General features: G+C 40.4%; 1 protein-coding gene across 12 annotated transcripts in view; it reads left to right on the plus strand.

The window, feature by feature from the left end:
- Window positions 1-291: 291 nt before the first annotated feature.
- The window catches only part of REPS1 (RALBP1 associated Eps domain containing 1), a 72,850-nt gene continuing 55,558 nt past the window's right edge, over window positions 292-17,583 (plus strand). For 10 of the 12 annotated variants that reach the window (XR_003428368.1, XM_027085055.1, XM_027085109.1 and 7 more), the window contains exon 1: window positions 465-643. Coding sequence is in view for 11 of the 12 variants with exons in the window: in XM_027085055.1 (XP_026940856.1) it covers window positions 491-643 (153 nt within the window). In the remaining variant the exon portion in view is untranslated. Of the gene's footprint in view, window positions 644-17,583 lie in introns of all 12 variants that reach the window. The other 2 variants (XM_027085093.1, XM_027085084.1) reach the window with 1 other exon arrangement.

A 17,583-nucleotide genomic window follows, 5' to 3' on the forward strand; every position in this document is an offset into this window, starting at 1 on the left:
AATGGCGGCGGAGGGAGGCGGAGCGGCGGCCGCGCTCAGCCCAGAGCCCCCGAAACTTTAGGAGCCCCACAACTTTTCCGGGAAGTGCTGCCTCTCCGGGGGCGTGGACGGAAGGGGCAGGCGAGGCGGGAAGTCTGGGGGGAAGCGGCGGGGAGCCGGGGAGACTCGAACCCGCGGCGGGGGTGGTGGCGGAGTCCGCCCGGGCCTCGCGCCGCCGCGGCCCCCGCCTCCTTCCCCGCGCCCTCCCCGCGGCCGCCGAGGCGGAGCCTCTTAGGCGGCGGCGCGCCGAGCCCAGCCGGGCCCCCTCCCCGCGACCTCCGGGCCCTGTGGCTCGGACGCCCCCGGCGCGCGCGCGAGGCCGGGGCTCCCCGCCGCTTCGGGGGGCAAGGAGGAGGCGGCCGGGCGGCGCGCAGTCCCCGCCGTCCCGGCGTCGCGGGGCCGGGCCCCGGGTGTTGCATGCGGGGCGGGGTGGCTGTGAGCGGAGGCGAAGATGGAAGGTTTAACGCTGAGCGATGCGGAGCAGAAATACTACTCGGATCTCTTCTCCTACTGCGACAGCGAGAGCACCAAGAAGGTGGCGGCCCACGGGCGGGTGCTGGAGCTGTTCCGGGCCGCACAGCTGCCCAACGACGTGGTCCACCAGGTAACGCCGCCGCCGCCGTCCCCGTCCGCCGCGTCCGGGGGGTCGGCCGGCCGCCGAGGTGTCGCTTCCCGGCGGCTCGGGCCTCCAGCCGCCAGCCTCCTCGAGGTGGGAGTGGGCGCCGTTTCCAGAAGGGCCGGCGGTGGGCAGGTTTCCCCGGGTTTCTCCGCTGCGGACCGGAGCCGCAGGTGCCCGGAAGGCCCGGACTCGCGAGGGGAAGGGGGTCGCTCTTCGAGGACAAAAGTCATTCAAAGATACGATGGGGGTGGGGTTGGGGGGGGTCTGTGTATTATCTCTGGAGAGCGTAAGTCCTGTATCTCTCGACTGCCCCTCAGAATCTGTGTTTTTCATCACTGGAAGAGCAACTTCAGATGAAAGATCTTGGATTGTTAACCATGTCTTTGAATCCTAGATCCTGGTACCTACTTTTATATATTTTAAGGAAGCTCAATTCTTAGGGAGATTAAAAAATTAGAACTTCTAGCTAGTAGTTTGCAAGTAGCTATGAAAAGAACTTTATAGGATGCGTGGCTGATGTAAACTGGGTAGTTTTTCGATTGGCATTCGATAGCACTTGGTGGAATTTGTGGATTGGGTTGGGAGGTAAGTATTGAGCAACTGGAAGTCAAAGGTGCATATTTGCCTCAATCTGTAGCCCTAGAGGAGCAAGCAGAGTAAGTTTTAAGCTTTCTTCATCACGTCTGCTTTTAAAATAGAAGGCTTCCTGGAAGTTCTCTCTAATGTATGTGGTGAGCATTGATGTTACTCTGTGTTTAATGATGCAAAGCTGCTAGTGAGAGTCTGTCTAAACAACATATCAGGAACAGGTTTTAAGCTTCATCTTTATGGTGATCCAAGCCAGTTATCCAGATCTCCAGAACTTAGAGCCACGTGCATAGGTATGATGTAGTGCACTGCGGAGAGCCCTGAATGAGGACTTTTCACACCTGGGTCCTTGACCGCACTCTGTTAGCCCCCAGTGTGGCTTTGGGCCAAGTGCTCTCAACTCTTCAAGCGTAAGTGTGCTTCTAACAAAAATTCTGGGAAATATAAAAATGTCCCTAAGGCCTCTGTTTTAGAAGTTACCTGTGCACTAGCTATGACTAAATTGAATGAGTTCTGTCTTTTCGCATAATCTTGTTTGTTTTACGTTGCTTTTTAAAAATTGTGGGAGGAAAAGTTCGGTGTCTTACATACCAACAGCTAGGAGTCTCATATTCATTCTGCTGAAAACAAAGTAAGTATTTTACGCTCTGCTGGCCACATACAGTCTCTTTATGTATATTCTTTGTTTTCATTCTTACAGCCCTTTAAAAATGTAAAAATCATTCTTAGCTCAAGGGCATACAAAACGGGGTCCGCGGCTGTGCGGGTACTCTACGCTCCCCATATGGCTTTGGAGTTACACTTATAGGAGTAGGTCTGGTCAGAACATGCTCATTAATGATTTTGCTCTTTTTGTAGAAATACTTTCAAGTCATTAAAAAACTAAAATTAAGGGGAAACCTCCCGTGTTCTATTTGGCTTATTATGTCTGGGGTGGGGGGAGCTGAAATAAACTGACTTTCATATTTTTAAGAGTGCATGTTGTTAAAAAAAAAAAAAAGAGTGCATGAAGACTTTAAGACTTTATGTTATTCAGGATGCAAATTAGCATTAATTAACCTTTGCTTAAAATATGTTTAATCCAATCCAAGTTATTTTCATGTTGTGCTCAATTTTATTAACACTCAGAAATAAATTTCTGTTGCCTTTTTGTATAAAGAGAGAACTTAAATAGCGTAAATAGTCAGGATTCAGTTACACGTTGGAAACTGGGAACTCCCTGAAGCAGAAGCAGAATTCTTATAGCTTTCTGGGTATTTTGCAGGCAGTTAACTTAAAAATTGGCCTAACACATAAAATGTGGAACAAAAGAGGAATATGGACAATTCCCTTATGGAAGTTCAGCATTGTCTGAAAACACAGCCCTCCCTTGCTTCCTAAGCGGGAAACATTTGGGGCAACTCACGTGTAATGTTTAGTTTTTACTTAGCACTGGGCGAGGCATTGCAGGGCATCAAAACAGGAGTAAGAAGTTCTCAAGGACCTTGTAAACTACAGGAATACACATGTGTAACATAAAGCAATGTGAATGCCCTAAGAGAGGATAAAGGAAGGTATGACCAGGAAAGGCCTCTTGACTTAATTCAGGTGGACCTTATATTAGTGTGGAGGGATGAAGAGGACTTCCAGGCAGAGAAAAAACACGACCAAAGGTGGAAGGTGTGGGAAGGAGCCTTTGCAAGGACTAGCAGATAGACAGGTTTTGCTGAAGCTAGAGTATGTTTTGGGGATACTGGAACATAGAGTCAGAAAGAGACCACGGTAGGAAAGATTCTAAAGGACAGGCAGATTTCATATTTCAGTAGGCAATGGAGACTCAATGATAGTTTTCTTTGTTTGTTTTGTTTTTTTCTTTTTTTTTGCGGTACGCGGGCCTCTCACTGTTGTGGCCTCTCCCGTTGCAGAGCACAGGCTCCGGACGCACAGGCTCAGCGGCCATGGCTCACGGGCCCAGCCTCTCCGCGGCATGTGGGATCTTCCCGGACCGGGGCACGAACCCGTGAACCCGTGTCCCCGTGTCCCCTGCATCGGCAGGCGAACTTCCAACCACTGCACCACCAGGGAAGCCCCAATGATAGTTTTTGACTTTGAGTGAAGGAGAGAGTAGAGGGTGGGGAAGGAGGCTCGAGCAGTGATCCGGAATGGATGCTAGGTACTGGGCACCCAAACCAGGGTGACAGCAGTAGAACAGAAAGGAGGGGCTGGATGAACAGGTCTGTGTTATTGAAGGGCTGCTGGGTAGCCACAATGTGAGGTGCTTTGTGGGATAATGTTTCATTGAGACCAGATTATCAAGGCTGGGTGGAGAGCTTTGAACTAATTTTGAAGGTGGCAGGGAGTTGTAGATTTAAGAGAACTGACTCGTAAAAGCAGTGCTTTAGAGGCATTTAGAAGATCAGAGCATCTGAAAGTAGAGGAAAGAAACTGGAGACAAATTTGGGGACTGATTGTCTCGCACATACTGGGCTATGGGACTCAAATATGGGAGTGGGGGACACTGCGGGGAGCGTGATTCTGCCCCCCACGAGGCATTTGGAGACAGTTTTGCTTGTTGTAACTCAGGGAGAGGGAGCAGTTCTACTGGCCTCTAGTAGGTAGAGGCAGGAGCGCTGCTAAAACAGCCTGCAATGCACAGAACAGCCCCTACAGCAGACAATCACCTGCCCCAAAACGTCAGCAGTGCCGAGATTCAGAAAACCTAATGTGGACTCTGGTGGTGACAGTGGGACAGAAAATGAGGCTGAAGATAAAGTAGAGATTATGAAGGTAGACCTGATGGGCTTGGGTTGTCTGGTGATATTTTGATGAGAGAAGAGTAGGGCAAGTGTTACTCTCTGTTGGACACCACTCACAATTAGAAAAGGGGCAGGAAGAGGGCCTGATTTTAAAAAGTTGATAATGAGTTTGATTTCAGGCATTTTGAGACGGCAGTGCAAATCTCCAGGGGATAGTTGGAAATGTGTGATTTGTCCACCCTGAGTGCCGGTTATTACAGTGAAATTCACATGTTTGGGGTCTCTCCTCTTTATCACCCCAGTATGTTGGAGGTAGAGGCCAGACAGCTTCTCACACGGTAGGCATGCATTTACACATCAGGGCTTTGACTGATGTGGTAGTTTTCGGCATTTGTTAATAAAAGTCATGAGAAGGCTGAGTCATCTGGGGGAGTGAGTATAGAGGACAAAGAACAGAGGGCCCAGAACTGAAGGAGGAAGGAGCTGGCGTTTATTGAGTGCCTGTTATGTTCTTTTACTGGGCAGATCATTTTCATGCAGGAACTCACTTGATCCTTGTAAGAACCCTGAGAAGTGAGGAGTATTCTTGTTTATTAACTAGGAACTTGATAGGCAGAGAAGTTAAATAACTGGTTAGTTGTATACACTGATGTGTATAAAAATTGATGACTAATAAGAACCTACTGTATAAAAAAGTTAATAAAACAAAATTCAAAAATTCAAAACAAAACAAACAAAAATGACTAGTTAGTGAATAGAGTACTTCTCCTCAACCATTATTTCTTGCCACCTCTCAGCTCTTTCCTGCTTTTCACTGTTCATGTGATTGGTTTGCCCATAGTTCTTATGAAGAGTAGAGACTTAAAATTATTTGATTTTGAGTTATATGTGGATTTCCTCCTTTGCAAAATAAATAATTTTATGTATGATGATGTCTGAAAACACAGCCACTTAAGAGAAATAGGAAGATTCTTGTAGTTGGTATCCTGAGTTTTACATTGCTACAACTGTCAAACATCTTGAGAAACGTTCATTACACTTGCTTTGGAATACCAGAGTAAAACCTGTTCTGAGTTTAAGAGTTTGTTTTGGGGAGACAGTGTGTTAATAGCTAAAGCGAGTGAGCTAAAGCTTTACAGAATTATGCTCCACACCAGAGAGGAACAGGATGAGGGGGAGAAGAATCTGGTTCATAGGATTTAATCATGAGGAATTGTGCTGTCTGCTGAGCGAGAAGATATTCAGTGGCTTAAAAATAATCTTCTTCAGAATTATTTTGTTTTTTAAACATTAGGGAAGGTATGCTATTTACTACACTAATCAGTATGCTTTTCTAGCTTTTACTTAAAATTTCATCTTTGGGAAAAGCTTTAAAACTTCATACAGACTTTGAATGAATAATAGCTTGATAAAAGGTTCTAGTACTAACTGTTCTTTTATTGAAGATTATAAGCAATGTATCCTATAAATGAGGCTGAGAAAATCTTTCAGTTCATTTGTGTTGAGCAATATCTTGGTAGAATATTTGAATAACACGTTAGTTTAATGGAGGAAAAGTGATGACAATGAAACATAAACCATTTTGTCTCTCTTGAAATTTGTTCAATTATGTGATCTACTCATTAGAGATAGGATTAAAATAGAGAAGCAGAGCCTCATTTATGCATTGAAAGTTACAAACTTAATACTTAATGAAATAAATGTCAGGTTTGTTGTTCTGGAGTAGTGATTTTGTCTGTTTGTAATCACTAAAAAAATGATAACAAACTATAAAAATAATCTTACCTTGAACAGACACTTTACTATACACAGTTGAAAAACATACTGTTTGTGAAAGAAGTCATACTTCATGGCTCTCTGTAGTGTCATATTTACTTAAAGTTTTTTTCTTTCCTATATCATAATGTACTTTTAGTCTTCTCTTTTTTAGCCAGTAGGTCAGAGTTAGAGTCTTAGTATCTTGAGAATTCGAGCTAGGCATTTTGACAGAGCTCTAAAAGAGTGTGAGAAGTTGATGTAAGGAGAACTAAACATGGAAGGCAAGTTCCAGCCCTGACCTTGAACAAGTCACTTTAATGCCTGGATTTTAGTTCTCACCATGGAAATGATTGAATTGGGGTTTTCAAAGGAGAGGTTACAGTGTAGGGATGGCCACTCTGTCCAGCCACATCCTCAAGAAAGTAGCCACACAGACTTGAAATTAGTTGATACGCTATTTTGAAACTGGAATTGATTTCTTTTACACACTTTGGGAGATTTGAAGAGGAGAATCTTGCCTAGAATGCTGAAGTGAGTATATATATAAGAGGGAACTGATGAAAGTGTTTTAATGTCCGTGGTACTTAGTTCTTCACAGTGTCTGGCCGGTGGAAATTTGAAATGGGTAAGACTTGGCATTTCTGATGTTTTCCCTGATACATGTTTCATTTTCTGTAGGCTTTCCTGTGATAGCTGCATCTTGATTTGTCATTTCCCTCTGCCTCTATGTAAGGAATTTATGGTTGATGGGTTGCATATATAGGCATGACATAAAAATCAGGTTGTAATAATTTTGCTTCAGAAATCTTTTCTTTAAGTTCATACCATATACCAAATTTTATTGCAGTTTGATAAATTATAGGACTTAAAAGTCTTAAAACCACATCTCTTCATTTTGTTTTAAGAGTTGACTCTATATGGAATTTAAGCCTCTTTTGTTAAATGATGAAGACAGAATTTATTAGACTGTATTTCCGTCTAACCTCTTTTTTGGTTGTGGATTCCTTTGAGATTCCTGTTGCACACCTAAGTGTCCATCGACAGATGAATGGATAAAGAAGATATGGCACATATATACAATGGAATATTACCCAGCCATAAAAAGAAACGAAATTGAGTTATTTGTAGTGAGGCGGGTGGACCTAGAGTCTGTCATACAGAGTGAAGTAAGTCAGAAAGAGAAAAACAAATAACATATGCTAACACATATATATGGAATCTAAAAAAAAAAAAAAGGTTATGAAGAACCTAGGGGCAGGACAGGAATAAAGATGCAGACATAGAGAATGGACCTGAGGACACAGGGAGGGGGAAGGGTAAGCTGGGACGAAGTGAAAGAGTGGCATGGACATATATACACTACCAAACGTAAAATAGATAGCTAGTGGGAAGCAGCCGCATAGCACAGGGAGATCAGCTCGGTGTTTTGTGTCCACCTAGAGGGGTGGGATAGGGAGGATGGGAGGGAGACACAAGAGGGAGGGGATATGGGGATATATATATATATATGTATAGCTGATTCACTTTGTTATATAGCAGCAACTAACCACTGCAAAGCAATTATACTCCAATAAAGATGTTAAAAAAAAGAGAGAGAGATTCCTGTTGCACATGCTGGACATCTGCTTAGAAAACATAGTTACGCAAAAATTTGCATATAATTTGAGATAGCCAGCCTTCCCCCAACCTAGTCAAGCTCATCCCATGGACCTCTACATTAAGACAGTTTTAAGGAAGAGCAGACAGACCTGGGAAAGCTGAACGTAGGTCTTAAGTCAGTTTTGTATATTTTCAGGAAATATTTCTTCATGGCTACTATTTATACTCAAGGGTGTGTATGCAGTGGTGAAAACTCAGAAATCTTCCCTGCCTTCATGGATTATAACTTGTGGTAATGTTAAAAAGGAAAAGGACTGTATTAATGGGGAATCATGGGAGGCTATGTGGACCTACTTAGGTATAAGGGAAGGCCTCTCTGAGGAGACGGGGACGTGGTAAGGGAGTGAGAATGAGATGTTTCACATAGAAGGAATGAGCACTCAAAGGGCCTGAAGAGCATGTGAAGAGCTCTGTGTGTTTGAGGAGATGAAAAGCTGGAGCATTATGGGCAAGAGGGGAGAATGGCAGGGGCCACATGCTGCAGGGCCTTGTACACAGGGATAAAGAGTTTGGATTATAAAAGACTGAAAGTTTATATTCAGGGGAGTGGCAGCATCCAAAGTATATTTATCAAAGGTTACCCTGCTGTGTAGAGAAGAGAACATTGGGGCAAGCAGAAACAGGTTGGCCACTGGATATGCAGTAGTTCAGGTAGGAGACCATGATGGCTTATGTTAGTGATGCGGTAGGTGGAGAGGAGTGGACATATTTGAGATATTTGTAGGTAGAAATAGGAGGATGTGATAATGGATTGGATATAGAATATAACCGGCGGAAACATTCAGGGATGTTGCCGGAAGTCACCATTATTGGATGCCTGGAAGACGAATGGGTTTTTCAGGGTTTTTTGTTTTATTTGGGTGGAAGGTAATGGTGAATTTGGGAGTTTCCTTTTATCAATCGTAAGTTCTCAGAAGCCTGTGAGATTGTTAAGAAGGCCTCTATCAGAGAGGATCATCAAATCTTGAGGAACTCAGAGATATTTGGCTTGGAGATGTCAGTTTGAAGCTTATCAGTGTGTTAGTGATATTCAAAGCCATGCAAATAGGTGAAATCACTGAAGAAGAGACTATAGAGAGGAGAGAAGGATTGGTTAGAAATAGAAACCTGAGGAACACTGCACATTTCTAAGTTGGGTAAACTGGAAGCCCTCTAGGAAGGAAGCTAAGAAGGACAGCTCGAGTGGTTGTAGGGAAATTGGGAATATATATTGGATCATGTCATGGATACCAAGTAATGCAAGTATTTCAAGAAAGGGATACTTAACTATTGAGTTTGGCTGAGAGGTTGAGAAGATATGGGCACAAATATGGCTGTTGGATTTGGCAACCTAAAGGTCATCAGTGACCATAATGAGCCAGTGTCATAGACTGGTAGAGGTGGAAGCCAGATTTGAGTGACTTGAGGGATACACAGTGGCCCAGGAACTAGAAATTGGGTTTAAAGAAGTTAAAGGAAACAGACATGGGGCCAAAGCGGAAGTATGAGGATGTGAAGGAAGTCTTTGATTTTTTGAGTATATAAGAAATATTGCAGCATGGTTTTAGTTGTTAGGATTAATAAGGGAAGGAAGGAAGATGAGGAGAGAAGTCCTTGAGAAAGCAAGAATGGTCTAGGATCCTGATGGCACAGGACAGCAGTTCTTTGATAGGAAACAGATAACTTCCACAATTTCAAAAGGAGGAGAGAAAGGGAAAAAATAATCTAGTCACAGTAACATCAAAAAGAATAAAATACTTAGGAATAAACTTAACAAAAAAAGAGCACCAAGATGTTTACATTACAAAACATTACTGAGAGAAATTAAGTACGGTTTTTTTTTTTTTTTTTGGCTGCACTGTGCAGCCTGTGGTATCCTAGTTCCCCGACCAGGGATTGAACCCAGACCCTCGGCGGTGAGAGCGTGGAGTCCCAACCACTGGACCACCAGGGAATTCCCCTAAATAAAGATTTTTTTTAAATAAATGGAGAGATAGTCTGTATTCATAGATTGGAAGATAGAATGTTAAGATGGCAGTTCCCCAAATTGATCTATAGATTCAGTAAAATACCTGTCAAAATTCCAGTAGACTCTTGTAGAAATTGTCAAGCTGATCCTAAAATTTGTAAGGAAATGTAGAGGATCTAGAATAGCCAAAGCATTTTTGAAAACAAAATAGGAGAGTTACCCTGTCTAATTTTAAAACTTATCTACAGTGATCAAGACAGTGTGATTGGCATAAGGATAAGCATTATAGGTCAGTGGAACAGAATTGAAAGTCCAGAAATTAACCCTTATATTTATGATCACTTGGTTTTTGAAAAAGTGCCAGAACAGTTCAATGGGGAAGGGATAGTCTTTTCAACAAATGGTGCTGGAACAATTGGATGTTTGTATGTTTTAAAAAATGGATTTAGATATACTGTTTTATATACTTCACACCGTACATGAAATTATCTCAAAATAAATCATAGACTTTGTCAATTTGTAATTGGAAAACCTAAAGCTATAAAAATTCTAAATATTACATAGGAGAAAATCTTTGTGACCCTGTGTTAGGCAGAGTTCTTAGATATGGCACCAAATGCATGGATCATTAAAGAAAAAACTGATAAATTGGACTTCTTTAATGAAGTTTTAGAACTTGTTACACTTCAGAAGATACTTAAGAAAATAAAAAGACAAGCCACAGACTCTCAGAAAATATTTGAATATTACAAACTTGGTAAAGGTCTTTAATCTAGAATATATAAAGAAATCTTACAACTCAGTTATGCAGAAAAAAACCCAATTAAAAAATGGGCAAAAGACTTTAGTAGGTATTTCACCAAAGAAGATATTATAAAGGGCCAATAAGCATATGAAATGATGTTCAACATCATTAGTCATTAAGGAAATGCAAGTTAAATCGCAATGATATATTGTAACACACCCACTTAAACAGCTATAATTTAAAACTGACATTACCTATTACTGGTATTGTGGAGAAACTGGAATCCTATACACTGCTCTTGGAAAGGTAAATGGTACAGCCATTTTGGAAAAGTTTGGCTTTTTCTTAAAAAGTTAAACATATGCTTACCATACAAACCAGCAGTTCCGCGCTTAGGAATCTATCCAACAGAAACGAAGATGTGTGCACACAAAGAATTGTAAATGTCCATTTTAGCAGTATTATTCACAATAGTCAAAAATTGGAAGGCAATCCAAATGTCCCTCAAATGGTGATAAACAAAATATGGTATATCCATACAATGGAATACTGTTCTATAATAAGGAGGAACAAATTACTGGTAAATGCTACAACAAAGATGAATATCAAAAACCTGATAAGTGACAGAAGCCAAACAGAAAAGAGTACGTATTGTGTGGTTGCATTTATATGAAATGTCTAGAAAAGGCAAATCTATACAGAAAACAGAACAGTGGATACCTGAGGCCAGGGCAGGAGTGGAAACACTCTGGAGGAAAATTTTGGGGGTGATGTGATGGAAAAGTTCTAAGATTGGATTGTAGTGATGATGCACAACTCTATAAATTTTCTTAAAGCTCAATGAATTGTACACTTACGGTTGAATTTTGTGATGTATAAATTATACCTCAAAGCTGTAAATTAAAACTTTAATAATTTGGAGAGTGAGGGGAATGCATGAAATAGTCATCTTGGAGAATGCGCAGGTGAGTGTGGTAGAGAATAAAGGACTCTGTGCTGTCTATATAATTTTAATTACAAAACCTCAGTGTAACTTAATGTAATCTGGCATTTGGTTACGCATTTGTGTTTTGAATATCATATGAAAGGTGATATATCAATAGATATTATGTATGGAAGAGATTGCCATATGAAGATTCATTACAACTGGGTATAAATAAGTACATTAATAGATTAAGAAGGGGTTGAAAAAATTGTGATATGGAATAATGGAAATATATATTTTTTTGGAAGATTTAATATTTTTATTTATTTTGGCTGCGTTGGGTCTTTGTTGCTGTGTGTGGGCTCTCTCTAGTTGCGGCGAGCGGGGGCTACTCTTCGTTGCGCGGGCTTCTCCTCGCAGTGGCTTCTCTTGTTGCGGAGCACGGGCTCTAGGCGCGTGGGTTTCAGTAGTTGTGGCGCACGGGCTCTAGAGCGCAGGCTCAGTAGTTGTGGCTCATGGGCTTAGTTGCTCCACGGCATGGGGCATCTAAGCAAACCTGGGATTGAACCCATGTCCCCTGCACTGGCAGGCGATTCTTATCTACTGCGCCACCAGAGAAGTCCCTATATTAATGTGCTCCTTTGGATAAAAAATAGCTGCTAAGAGTGCTGATCTAAGAGTGATTATTGCTTCTTGTCTGTGGATTATATAAAACGTTGTATGTGGAAATAGGAATATCTGTGTCCTTACGAAAAGAAATTATTGTCTAGAAACTATTCAAGAGTATTTTTGATTTTTCTTGTCTCATTTGTGACTAGGAGGATCAGAGGTTTGACTGCTTAAACTACAGTGTTTATTGGTATTGTATGTTATTAATAGTTGATTTAGAAGAATTCATATTTTTTCTAAAGCACTTAATTATATTTCATAGAAAAGTATTTACTTACAACACCCTTGTAATTTTCTGCGTCAGCAAGTATTGAGTATGGTCAAAATTGCACAGACTTAGGAATGTGACAGTTCTAGATTTGAATCTCCACCTCAGTGCTTATTAACTTTCTTGCTCTGAGCAAGTAACTTAATTAACCCCCTTTGAAGACTCCCATTTCTTCATCTGTAGGCTGAGGATGATACCAGATCCAAAAGTTTCGTAATACCACAGTGAAGTAACATGTAAACCTAGTGTAGTGCCTGGCTCTTAGAGGGTGATCAGAGAAGCTTCGTTCACTCGAGCTCTGCTCTATTAAGGAAGATTCATAATTTGTAGGATCTTGGCTTTAATGGTAGTAAAAATCTCCCCATTGTTCTTCAAACCTAGCTTTATACGTTTTGTTGTTTTTGTTGCATTGAACTTACTACACTGCCCTCAATCCTTTGATCCTATCAATAATGCTTTGTGTTTCTCCCTTTCATGGTGTAATTAGAGGATTTTTACTCCTGAAGTGAAGTTTACCACCAAAATACTAAAATAAAGGATAATTCTGAGGTTTTGAGCCTACTTGGCTTGCAGAATGATGATAACCATTAATGGAAATAAAGAAGTGAGGAGGGGGGGCCTAGTTCAGTTGAAGGCAATGTGCTGAATTTGGATGTGCTGAGTGAGCACATCCATGTCATGTTCAGTCCATCTGGGCAGCAAGGTTTAGTGGGCATTTGAAAGCTTGAGAGCAGCAGCTGGGTGGCTTTAGAAGCTTGTGCAGACTTGGTGGTGGTTCCTGAATGAGGCTATTCAATAGAAATGAGGGATGCAAACTTAACTTAGTGTATTTGAAATGTCCTTTCAGAGTAGATGGTAAATTGCACTTTTGTGTAGAGATTTAGGTATTCTCACTTACGACTTAAGAAATTTTCTGAAACTCTCTTGAGACTGTTAGGAAGGCAGGGTGGATGAGGAAGTGTAACGTCTCTTTACCTGAACTTAGTCCAGCCTCCAGAGAATTGAACCATGGTTGTTAAACCCAAAAGGCATTTGCACATTTAAAGTAAGAGGTCTTAGCTGTTTGCAAGCAACCTCCAAGGCAAAGAAATTGCATTTAGCTGAGGAATGTGCCTCAGAGCTAGAACAGACTAGCCTACGCTTTCCCATCAGCATCTCATTGCAGCTTTGTGCTTCTCATTTAACACAAGATCTCTTTTAATCTTTATAAGTCTGACAGATATTGTTATCCCCATTTAATTAATAAGAAATTGAATGCTCTCATGATCCTCAACAATTAGATGTGTGGAAAAATTCCTTGAGGGTGAGTTATCCTGGAGCATTGCTGTACCATTTCTTCAGGGATGGTTCTGTTGAATTCTGCTTTCCATATATTCAGAGTACTTTCTTCTATTTAATATCTTACAATTACACCGTTAATTCAACAAATATTATTAAACATCTATTATGCATCAGGGTATGCACCAGCGGCATGGAGTATGCAGAGGTGAATGGAAGAGACATGGTTCCTGCTCTTCTGGAAAACTTAAATCTTTCTCCTAAGCTCCAAGAACCTAGCAGGGGGTCATTGTTCCTATCTGGTCACAACTATATCTCTGGCACATTGTTGGTAGTTAACATTTGTTGAGTGTTGAATGAGTGATCATGGATTTATCCTTTTTTTCCCCCCAAATATGTTTGCTTGTCACTAGCTTGAATATATATTGCACCCAATTCAAATAATAATAGTAATAATAAATGCCAGTGTACTGCCTACTGTATGTCAGGTACTGTTTGCACCCCTTTACAAATATTAATTTGTGAAGTGGGTACAGTTTACTATCCCTGCTTTTAAAATGAAGATAAAGAAAGGACAAGTAGCTTATTACAAGGTCACACAGCTCGAAAATGGTAGAGCTTAGATTTAAGTAGTCCTTTTCTTAACCACTTTGCTCTACTTCCTAAATATTATATGATTAAATACTTATTATCCCACTTCCATGCTCATATCTTTACCATCTACTATATCTCTCAATATTCTAAATTCCCCAATTTCTTCTTTAGAGTTACTTGACATTTACAGATCACGCTGAGGTCCCCACACCAGCTTGTGTAGTCCCTGTACTGCTGTGAGTCTTGTTAGGTTCTAAGAGTTATTATAACAAGTCCGGTTTATCCATGTCTTTCAGCAGCGTGTCTTGCGATAGTTTTGCAAATAAAACTTAAAAATAGGTCCTTCTGCTACATTTACTTAGATGCCATTGTTTATTTTCGGTAGTTTGCTGAGTAAATTAATAATTTTATTGAAATAAAGGGATAAAATTTTAAACTGTTTTTATATAGAATACAAATAACACTCTACAACACAAATAACATTCTAAAAGATGGCTAAACAGAATACTTTTATCCGCCAAGGCCGACTTAGTCAATGTCTCCTCTAGGAAATCTAGATAACATTAATTTGTTTGACTTTATGAGGACCTGCTTCTCCAGAGGACTGAAACTTAGGAGAGGGTCCTTGGTAACCTGGTTTTGCTCTCCTTAGCATAGGAGTGGCAGTTTACGCCATTGGTATAAATAAGATCAGCCAGGATGAACTTGTGGAGTTAAAGGAAGGAGAGAGCAAAAGGAAGCCTGAGGTAGTAGCTGCCTGAGGCATTGGAGGGAAAGCAGAGAAACAAAGAAAGGAAGGAGAGTTATGGAAAGAGTCATCTGTCACATGCTACCAAACTCAATATTGGGTTTCATGGAGGCATGAGTGGAAGTCGGATTGCTTCCTGACAAGTTGGTACATTACTCTTTCAAAAATGTGTTCTAATTTAGACTTTGAACTAATTCATACTTGGTTTTTCTTTTACATTCTCTACACTGTTACTGAGGTTTTATTTATTCAGTATTTTTCCTTAGGATCCAGAGCATATCCTTCTCTTGATGAGTTCTCTATATTGAGATATTTGAGATATTTGCAAACTAACTCATTTTTTATAGTCCTTTAGTTTCCTTCAAAAATTTTATCCCAGATGTGATAAAAAAAATCTGAATCATCAAGGAAAATCTTGATGTTCATAAAAGACAATGTTGTACTGTTTTCATGGAATTAGAAAGAAAACGGAAAACCCCGAATGAAGTTTCTGGCCAAACCGATGGTTTGACATCCTGCTTCTTTGAACTTTCCCCTAATCCTCTCTACCAGATAACCCCCTTTCTGTAATCTTCCCATACTGTTGTATAGGTTTGTACTTGTATATACAACTTGTACTTCTAGCTTCCTGTTCGTGTGTGTATGTTATCCTTGATAGGTGACAGGCAATTTGAAGGCAAGCGTTAGCTTATTCTTGTTTTCCTCAGATCACTCTGCTTGTGCTAGGCACCCAGATCTTATTGGACTGGTTAATTGGTGCTGCAGGGCTTCACTCTTCATCAGTACCTTGATGGGTCCTAGCCTAACCTCTTCATTTTGTCATACCACTTAAAAAATTCCAAACGACAGGGAATGAGCCTTTTTGAACAATATGGAGCCTCTGAGACCTGATTATATAGATCTTCCAGTTAGACTGTGAATAAGCCAGTTAATATTAATACTTTTGAAGTTGTTCAGGTGGCTTTAGTCAGATATGGTGAGCATGCATATTAATAACTGTTCTTTAAGCCATTGTACCTCAAGGATGTTTTTAATTTTTTATTTTTAAAGATACCATAGTTTAGTAATAAACTCACATGAGATTCTCTGCCTTTCAGAAGTATAATTTCTAATTCTTGAACATGACAACTAGCAAATAGTGGTAGATAAGTAATCTAAATAAGGAAACAGGTCAGTAGTTTCTCATTTAATTTAGTTGACTCTTTTGGAGGAAAGCATAGCATTCTCGTAAAATGCTTGGCAGTAGGGAGAGCATATCAAATCTGAGTAGTCATGCTTACCCAGCCTTAAAAGTTATCTACCAACTCACTCCCACTTCTCACAATCTTGTTTCTGATTATTCTTCTAACGTGGACTTTGTGTTCTAGCAGATCTGTTTTCTGTTTCTCACAGTTACTTGTTAGGTTTTTTTTCCTCATCATGTTAACTTTCTTCATCTGCGGTACCCTCCCCCGGCTTCCGTGCTTCCATCCTCCCCCTTTTATTAAAAACGTGCCTTAGTTTTTATATGTTTGGAAATGTCATTTGAACAACCTTACCTTCTCTCTGACTCTCATTTGCCTCCTGCCTATCCTTCTGTATGTGTTTTGCACTGTTACTGCTTTTTGTTCGTTTATGTCATTGCTTGACTGCTTTTCCAGGATATTTACATCCCAACAATATTATAAGTAAATATTATAAGTAAACCGTAAATAACATTCAGGTTTCTTTTCTTTCATGACCTCATGATTATCTAGAGCAGCAAAAGCACATAGTAGATGTTTATAAAACAGAGCTAACTATTTAGGGAAGCCAGTTGCTTAGCTCTGCTATTGCTGTGCATATATGGATGTGATTGGGGTGACGAATTAAGGCACTTCTGGGGTCCTCACCCAGGAAAGTAAAAAGTACGGGTGGTGAAGCTTGCAGCCTTGGATGTTCCACTGCTAGTGCTATGGGTACTCTCTCCCCACCCCAGTCAGTATTCTGGGCATGAGAAGAGAAGGAGGCAGCAAGAACAGGAACAAATAGCACAGAATTCTCGGAGTTTTGACTTTGCAGCTTTGCTGACCAACATTGCCAGTTCCCTCTCCCTCCCTTTCAGAATGTTTTTTCCCTATTCTTTTTTTTTTTAATAGCAGAATGTAAGAAGTTTAAAAGAAACAAAATAGGAATTTATTGGCAACTAAAATAAATCATGGTGGAATCTTGGCACTGTTGCTTATATTTTCTTTATAAAATATAATAAAGCACAGCTTCTGTCCAGTTCCAGTGTACCTGACTGAAAGGAGAAGACCACAAATCCATTTAGAGGGAGGGTGCTGGGTACACTCACATGACAGCGATTGCACATTCCCTAGCACAGGCCATTGAGATTTGTGCTGTGTCACAGTTACAGATTATACTACTTGTCACGGTCAATGTAAATCTCACAGGAATAGTAGAAACTACTGATGTTAACCTTTGAAATCTAAGAACCTACTGTATTCTGTGCCTGCCTTCAGGAAGCTGAGGATTTAATAACCAGAGGAAAGGAATTTATAGTTAGGTTTTCTATTACTACCCACAATTTAAAACTCGTAGAGATAGAAATCTTTTACTTCCCTAATCACATTTCTGTAGATTACCCCTAAGACTTGTTTCTGGAGTGAATCCAAACTTGTGTTTCTCACACCTAACAAAGGGAAAAAACAGAATTGTCAAAATTACTAATTGTATTGTATAATGGTTATTTTCTAATAGTGTTCCTTTTTGCTTCCTGTGTTATTTATTTGACTGTACACCCATCTATCTGCCTTCCTATTTTTCTTTTACTGCCAAGTAACAAATGGCCCAGATTTCTTCTCTACTGTCTGTACTAGTAGCCTAACTTTTTTCTGTTCCTCCTACCCTACCCCTTAAAAAAAAAAAAAAAAGAAAAAAAAAGATATTCTTAAGGTTCACCTTTATCCTAGCCACCAAGTCCAGTAATATTTTCTTAGGTTTCATTCTGTTTTATCATCTCCCTTGTAATTGATACTGAATTAATTCT

The sequence above is a fragment of the Aethalodelphis obliquidens genome, unplaced genomic scaffold, assembly GCF_003676395.1.
Source record: "Aethalodelphis obliquidens isolate GAN/ISIS:26980383/991018 unplaced genomic scaffold, ASM367639v1 scaffold3, whole genome shotgun sequence".
In the NCBI taxonomy this organism is placed as follows: Eukaryota; Metazoa; Chordata; class Mammalia; order Artiodactyla; family Delphinidae; genus Aethalodelphis; species Aethalodelphis obliquidens.